Here is a 7870-nt window from a genome sequence, read left to right as displayed (position 1 = left end):
TGGTTGTATAGAATAATCAAATAAATGCTAACTGATTCACCTGCTTTAGTTTCTTTTTATGAAAAAAGTAGTGAATTTGAACCATAAACTTCACTATTTGTTATTTACATGGTGATCTTAAATGCTATTCAGTAAACACTGTGAAGCTAATAAGAGCACTCTGTAGTCCTGCTCGGCGTTTAAGGGGTTAAAATGATGCTGAACATATAAATACTGTGTGCTGTATGACAAGAGGGAGTATACAGTAGATATGTGGCAGCGATGCTCATCAACCACCCAGAGCAAAAGATTTGAGAAGATCGAACTACTATTATTGAGTGTGTTGGATGTTGTGATTATTCTTATTCTTATAATTATTCTAATTCTTATTCTTATTAGTCAATTGTCACTCCCAGAGAATCTTTTTATGAACACTATTTAAAAATCTGTTCATTTGAAGGCAAAGTGATGATTTGCTGTAAAGTTAGGTTGTAAAGTTTTTTTTTTAGATTTGGATATAAACATGAGTAAATAAGCATTACTCACAACATCCTGACTGTAAAAGACAGTTAAACACTTCTGAACTCATAACCTTTAATTACCTGACCGTATCAAGTCTCTAGCAAACAAATAAAAAATAAACATAATAAAAGATAGTGAGTGAGATTGTTACTTGACAGTAACATGACCCTCTCTTTTTAGTGTGTTCAGACAAATCAGAAGACAAATGCCCAAGCAGTTATATTTTTGTCTCATTGATTACAGTATAAACAATAACTCTGCTTTGGACTTACATTTCTTTTAGAACTTTAATGCTGCTGTCATTTATAATAACTCCATTATTATTATTATTATTATTATTATTATTATTATTATTATTATTATTATTATTATTATTATTATTATTATTATTATTTTATTGTTTTTTTACATATTCTATTTCATGTATTGTGATTTGTCGCTCTGGATAAGGTTGTCTACCAAATGCCATATATTATATAATATATTTTGATTCATTTTATAATTTATTTATTAAAGCATGTTAAATATCAATATGTTAACCAATATTTATAATGTTATTTAAAATACAGCAATAATAATAATAGTATGAAGAAGAAGAAAAATTATATATTATAAAAATATATTTGGTCTTTGAATGAGTCTGAACACATTTTTGACAGTATTTGTAATTCTCTGATAATCAAAGCAAAGATTAAACCAGTTAAAAGTTAAATGTTCTCTATCACTATTCAAATTGTAAATGAATAGAAGCAGCTCTGTGCTATTCTTTACACTCTCAGGGTGCAAACAAAACCAGCAATACTGGGTATAACGTTTCGGGTTTCATAGATGTTTAGCTATTTGTAATTTTTTTGATGACGCAAGCTCTCAGGTAAAGCTAAATTTAAACTCAATCTTCTTTAAGCCACAAATTACTATTGTGGAATTATAAATAATAATGATACAGGCGAGGATTCCATGTCAGTAGGGCACAAACAAGCACGTAAACCAACTATTCCTAGTGTAGAGAGACACCCATAGAGGCCATCCCCCACCTACACCCTGCCACCTTCCTGCACACTTACCGTAATATCCGCAAAATCGGCCCGCTACAGGTTCTCACTCTGAATAATACTGAACCATTTGCGTCCTTTCATATTTACACCACACCAATATCACAGCAATGCCCACAGAATGTGTGTGTGTGTGTGCATTTGTACATACATACTGTAAACGTATACATATATATACGTTTATGTATGTAACTCTATATAACTCTTGGTAAAGTTTAAAAAAAAGTGTTTGTATTTTTTAAAGTACAAAATGTAGTCAGGAACTCTGAATCAGTCTATAACAATGTCATCAGCATGAACATAGAGAAAATCGTACAAAACACACATAAAATATAAAATAATGTATGAAACCAGACACTAAAATTAATAAATGTTTTCTTTAAAACAAAATAAAAAATAAACAAACACACAAACAAACAAATAAATAAATAACTATATATATATATATATATATATATATATATATATATATATATATATATATATATATATATATATATAAATTAACATGACCTAAAAATGTGGATGAAAAGGAAGAGAATAAAGCTTGATACTAAATATATTATTATTATTATTATTATTATTATTAGTAGTAGTAGTAGTAGTAGTAGTAGTAGTAGTAGTAGTAGTAGTATTCATTTAATTAATAAAAATAATGTATTTACTTATTTTTGCTACCTGGAAACACTGCAGACTCAGTGAACTGAAAATAGCACTTCAGTCTGTCTGGGTAATGAGAATCTGAGTTTACTGACTCATAGTGTTTATAGCCATCAGTCAGTTTTATTGGCAAAATGCCAATAAATTGTGATTGTGCCTGTACTTGACCACTACAAAAGCATGTGTGTGTCAAGCAGCCTACGCAATAACCACAAACACAACTAATAAACTGTTTAGCAAGACACAAGTGAAACAGCAGGCAAGAGATAGCTGAGCTGTCTGTATAATCTGTATAATCAGCTTAACCCCATCTGCAAACATGTTTGCATTTGTTAAATAAGGTAAATAACCTGAGTTTTTGAAACATGGCTGATTTCTTTTGAACCACACTTCAGCGTTTCATACTTTGAATTTCAAATTAATTATTCAAATCCTGTGGTTGTAGGGTTTTTGCAAAGAAACATGGTGAGTAAGAATTCTGTGTAGTTACTCAGTGAAAAAAAGGAACCCAATTTTAGCAGACTGCTTAGTTCTGATGGAAATGATAAAAGACATGAGTTCAAAAGCTAAAAAACCTTGTTTAAGCCAATGCCACTCATCTTTAAAGGCTCTTTCCCTTTATGATACACCTTAAATTTATACAATGCTAAAATTTTTCAATTTTGTCAGATTTAAACAAACTTTTGCGGATCAGAAAAATCTTCCTGTTTATAGATTCCTGGTCTCGTATTGATGTGTCACCAAAATAGCCACTTGCACAGACACTTTACTAAAAGGACTTTGGACTAACAGGAGTAGAGGATTAACACTAATTTAAATAAATATTTTGTAAACAACATGTAATATTTCTGTTAAATCTAATTCCTTGAAAATGAATGTTTGGCTGTTTAAAATGTTCTTTTTTCTAATGAGTCACTTATCCAAACAAAGCATAAGTTTGAACATTTCATCATTTCAGTTAATTGGAGTTGTTTTTTATTATGTCCCTCGGTTACAGAGAGTAAAAAAAATATTTTTCCTGCATTTCTGATACACTGTTCAGTTTCTTATAGTTTAATATTGAATAATTAATTAACATACTTTCATTTTTTTAAAAGGTTTTTTTAGTGTTTTGACCACATTTCCTTTAAATGCACTTTGCGTTTAACACTACCAACCACAGACATCCATCTCTCTCTGTCTCTCTCTCGCACTCTCTTTCTCAATTAAATAGAGACATTAAAATGATTTATCCAGCTGCATCATATAAATAATATTTATTATTACTCTGAGGCTATCTTTTAAATTTTACATGCATATCATTTTACTTAGACCTAAAATTGAATATGTCATGCACAAACACACCTAGGTACAGACATGATGACAAGAGGGAAGTTGTGAGTCATTTTGGTTATAGCTGAACACACTCTCTTCCATGAGCTGAGACAGAGACTCCATGTATGAGGTGAGGAATCCCCAGTGAGACTGAACATGAGGCAGGTCTCTCTCTCCAGCAGAATGGGGAGGACCTGGGCTTTTCCCTTCAGTAATGACACTATGGGAATATGATAAGATCCAATCCCCCACCTAACACTTCTGCTCACTCAAGACCAGCAATTTCACTGACTCAACTGTGACCTCATTTCCTTTTATGTTGATGTGCAGCACTGATTATGTCATGAGGAACTGTCCAAAACCGCTACTGAAGACGGCATGCTTAAATTCCTATGCACATGCATGCACGCACACACGCACACACACATACAAACGTGCCAAACTGTTTTCTGCAAACATATACAGAATAAATTAATGACATTTAAAAGTAAAAAGAAACACAGATAATGAACATGGTCACATGAGTTTATTTATTAATTTATTTTCTCAATGTAACATAAACAATAGATCTTCATCTTATAGGAAGAGGAATTAATCACAAATACACTATTTTTATTTTACACATAAAAAAAGCACATTCAAAGGACTTCCTGTTGTTGTCTTAAATCAACACTGCGTGTGTGGGAAGACAACGAAAAAGCACCTTTTTACGTTGACATCCACTCTGCGCACCTATATCTGCTATATGTGCTCACAAACAGACACACGGACCTGCTGCTGATTCAGAATGAGAAGAGGAACCGAGAGCACTTCGTAGTTTCCTGCCAAGTGTGCAGAAAGTCTAGGTCAGGTTCACACACACACACATACATGCAAGTACACACATCAAGTAAAAAAAAAAAGACTCTCGCATCCGTACATCCCCCACACAAGCGATTCTCTCGATGACAGTCGTAACGGAGTCGACGGAAAAGAAAAAATCATTACTCACTGTTTGTTCCTGCATTTTCCAGTATTAACCAAGACGTGGTTTTCCTGCGTCCTGAAGGATCCTATATAAAGGTAAGTGTATACCTGTGGCCAGTATGAACGCAACTGTGTAAACGCATCTTTAGCTTAATAAAGCTTGGATCAGTGTAACTGAATAGCAAAGATAAAGATGAGGACGACTTTTTCTTGTGTTTTGTATGTTCTGCTCGTAGCCGCATGCTGCGCTCAAACGACGTCTCCCAAGGTTACGAAAACTGATGGACTGTTCCAACAAGCCATCCACCATCTCACTTATCTTATAAAAACAGCAAAGGTTAGTTGCTTATTACATTTATTTGCCAGTTGACCACAGTCACAATTGGCATAGTGCTCTATTTAACAGCTTTTATTTTATTCCATTTTGCAGGACAATGACATGCTTCTTCACTCACCAGAAAAAGACATCAAGGTAAGAGAAATTACTTCTGGATTGTTTATGAGTTCACATTTAAGTTGGATTAGGTGGGTGCAGAGTAAACATTCAAGATTCTAAATTTATTGAAAATTTATTGAAACTCTTCTATTATTCCGTTGTACATTTCTAATACTATTTACATACTAGTATTTAGATTTGCACTCTTTGAAAAAAGGAAAAGACTTTAAGCAACTTTTAAGTGGATAATTCTTTGCACATTTTCTTCCCTAATACTAATTGGCTGCAGTAAATCAGACACAACCTATGATGCTAATTTATTAATTAATTCATTTACAACCCACGGGTAGAGCGAAAATGGATTTTTGTCTTTTTGAGTTTAAAAAAGTTTTGGAGCTTTTGGTTTCCCTCTCACTTCTGACTAAGAGTCAAACAGAAAGTAACTCATGCGAGAGTTTGGAGAAAGTGTGTTTAGTTTAGAAGAAATTTGATGAGTAATGAAACAGCAGCACGTCTGTGGGCTGCCCGGATGGCCGAAAGGTTTCGCTTCTTTCTGCTTTTGACCTTCATCTAGCTCTCCACTGGCCACCTAGTGCAGTACCAAGAGTCTCGGTCGATCCCTGAGATCACAGGGGTGCGATACAATGCAAATAAGACAAACACAAACCCGGGTTGTTGTTTTCTGAATGCATCTCTGTATTGTCCCTGAATGCACTGAAATTACATGGTTTTGTGTGGAAAAGATGATGTTTCCGTGTCAGTTCTGTGAAGTGAGCTTTAGAGTCTGGAGGGGAAATTCAGAATAAAAAAATAGGCAGTACTGTTTCTCTATTGCTGATAGACTTTTTCCAGTGTGTCCTGGACCAAAAGTCAACAGATTTGCACTAACTCAGTCTATCATATTTAACATCATTTTAATGGATTGTCTAAATCAGGTGTATAATTAAATGCACTGCTGTTTAAAATATATTGATTTTCAGAGACAAATAAGGGTGATTAAATAAGGATTAATTAGTTCATTTATGAAATGGCTTGCTTGTTTCTTTGTTTAGGAGTGTTGTTCTCAGCCTGCGCTTGAGTGCTTCAGGAAACAGCTGACCTACAACACCCATAAGAATTCAGTGAAGGTGAAACTGGCCAGGAATCTGGGCAAGCCCAGCATGGTGAGTAGCAGATTACATACATCATCCTGCATTCTTATAAACAACTTCTTTCATAATGTTACATAATAATGTAACATAATGTGAAGAGCATCACTGATGTAATTGCTTATGTTGTCCTTGATCTAGATGAACAGCCTAAACACCTGCACTGCAGAAGAAATACAGGTGAGGTTGGAAAACATTTGAAATGTGACAATGTGTGCGTTCATCCAACAATATTAATCAGAATACTGATCCGTATCTAATCAATGTTCCTTTACAGAAAGCTGGGTGCATGTCCTGTGAATCCTACCCCAAGGTCAGCAGCAAAACATTTCTGGAGAATTTACAGGCACGTCTGCAGAAGGTTAGTTTAAACAAACACGCACATGACACAAGTACACTAATAAAAATAATAACAATACATTACCCAGTACTTTCAGGCTCTTGTCTTGTATTTAAACTAATTAACAGTAAATATCAGGTTTTCGGTTAAAAAGAGATTATGAAGTGTAACTTTCGCACGCAGTCACTAACATCTTCAACTCTTTTGCAGGCTTACAGTCGCCTTTCTTAAAATACAATCATGATGCTGACTACGTGAATGTGTGGACAACACTACCTCATGAAACCCTGGTGTAAAGCACTCTGGATCAACTCATCTATTTATTGCCTATTTATTTGTATTTTTCCCCATATTGTATTTCAATAGACTGACAAATGCCTTAATATGTCTAGAATTTCTGATATGTTGGCAGTGTGTTTTTACTGCTAATTCTGATTAATACTGTGTTCACATTATAATGTACATATATACTGCGTTATGTTACAGTATTAGTAGTTAAAAACCAGTATAAGAGAAATGACTCAAAGTAGACCTGTTGCTGCTATAGCACCTCCTGATGTATGGGCATAAAAAGAGTTCACACTGTCAACTGATCTTGAAGAATAATGTCTCATAATGAGACTGTGTGTATTGCATAGTTACCCAGTTGTACTTAATGCATTTTTTATTGTTAAGTATTTATTTACTATTAAAAGTATTTTGCTGAAACTATAATTGTGAATATTGGTGATTTTTCTCACAGAACCTTGTTAGGAGTCACATGTACATTACAATTAAAATATTTTAAGGAAAAACACCACCACATTCTCCACAACAAAGACTTTACGACATTAGGGATACAAGCACTCTAACCTTTGCTTATTGTATATATTTTAAGCTTGAATATCAAAAAACCTGAATAGTATTGAAAAATTTGGGGAAAAATACTTCTCTACTGAACTGCGATGGACAATTTGTCCTATTGATAAAGAAAAGATGTGATAACAGATGACGGAAACTATGATCCGTCGGTATGTACCGAACGGTTCCATGACTGTTCGTTTGATTACGCAAGTTGCACCTCGTCAAACAATTAACAAAACACTGGTAAATGGAAACACAGAACATTCACACTTTCTGTGATGGTTTTTCTGAAATTTGCAAAGCATTTGCTAAATATTTGTGCGGTAACCTGGGAAAACCCTTTTTATTATATTTCAGTTCCACTGAGACACCAACACACTGATTGTCTACATGCAACCACTATTTGCAGGTTTTTTTTTGCTTTTAAAGAATCATAAGTTTACAATAGGAAACGAGTTATCGGCTTGATCATCTGCATCTTCCACAGCCGTCTGTGTCTCACATATTTTGTAAAAGTCACAAGCCTCATCTTTTTTATGTCTTTTAATAAGACCGTTAAAACATCAACCTGTATTTTGAAACTGTCTGTAAATTGCACTTTTACAGTTGG

The 7870-nt window shown here is 33.8% G+C and overlaps 1 protein-coding gene across 1 annotated transcript; it reads left to right on the top strand.

Annotated features, from left to right (window-relative positions):
• The first annotated feature begins 4608 nt into the window (after window positions 1-4608).
• il21 (interleukin 21) lies at window positions 4609-7143 on the top strand. Its single transcript, XM_047819275.1, has 6 exons — window positions 4609-4830; window positions 4924-4965; window positions 5982-6092; window positions 6219-6257; window positions 6355-6438; window positions 6628-7143. The coding sequence occupies exons 1-6, from the start codon at window positions 4687-4689 to the stop codon at window positions 6646-6648; spliced, it is 441 nt and encodes a 146-aa protein (XP_047675231.1). The 5' UTR covers window positions 4609-4686; the 3' UTR covers window positions 6649-7143.
• Window positions 7144-7870: the final 727 nt, after the last annotated feature.

The sequence above is a fragment of the Tachysurus fulvidraco genome, chromosome 10, assembly GCF_022655615.1.
Source record: "Tachysurus fulvidraco isolate hzauxx_2018 chromosome 10, HZAU_PFXX_2.0, whole genome shotgun sequence".
Classification (NCBI taxonomy): Eukaryota; Metazoa; Chordata; class Actinopteri; order Siluriformes; family Bagridae; genus Tachysurus; species Tachysurus fulvidraco.
The sequence above is the reverse complement of the archived record's forward strand: the minus strand, read 5'-3'. Positions and strand labels throughout refer to the sequence as shown.

Bases quoted from the DNA above. Each gene is read 5' to 3' on its own strand.
- il21 (XM_047819275.1), top strand. From the start codon at position 4,687: ATGAGGACGACTTTTTCTTGTGTTTTGTATGTTCTGCTCGTAGCCGCA. The intron at 4,831-4,923 runs GTTAGTTGCTTA...TCCATTTTGCAG, and splicing joins ATCTTATAAAAACAGCAAAG to GACAATGACATGCTTCTTCA. The intron at 6,258-6,354 runs GTGAGGTTGGAA...GTTCCTTTACAG, and splicing joins GCACTGCAGAAGAAATACAG to AAAGCTGGGTGCATGTCCTG.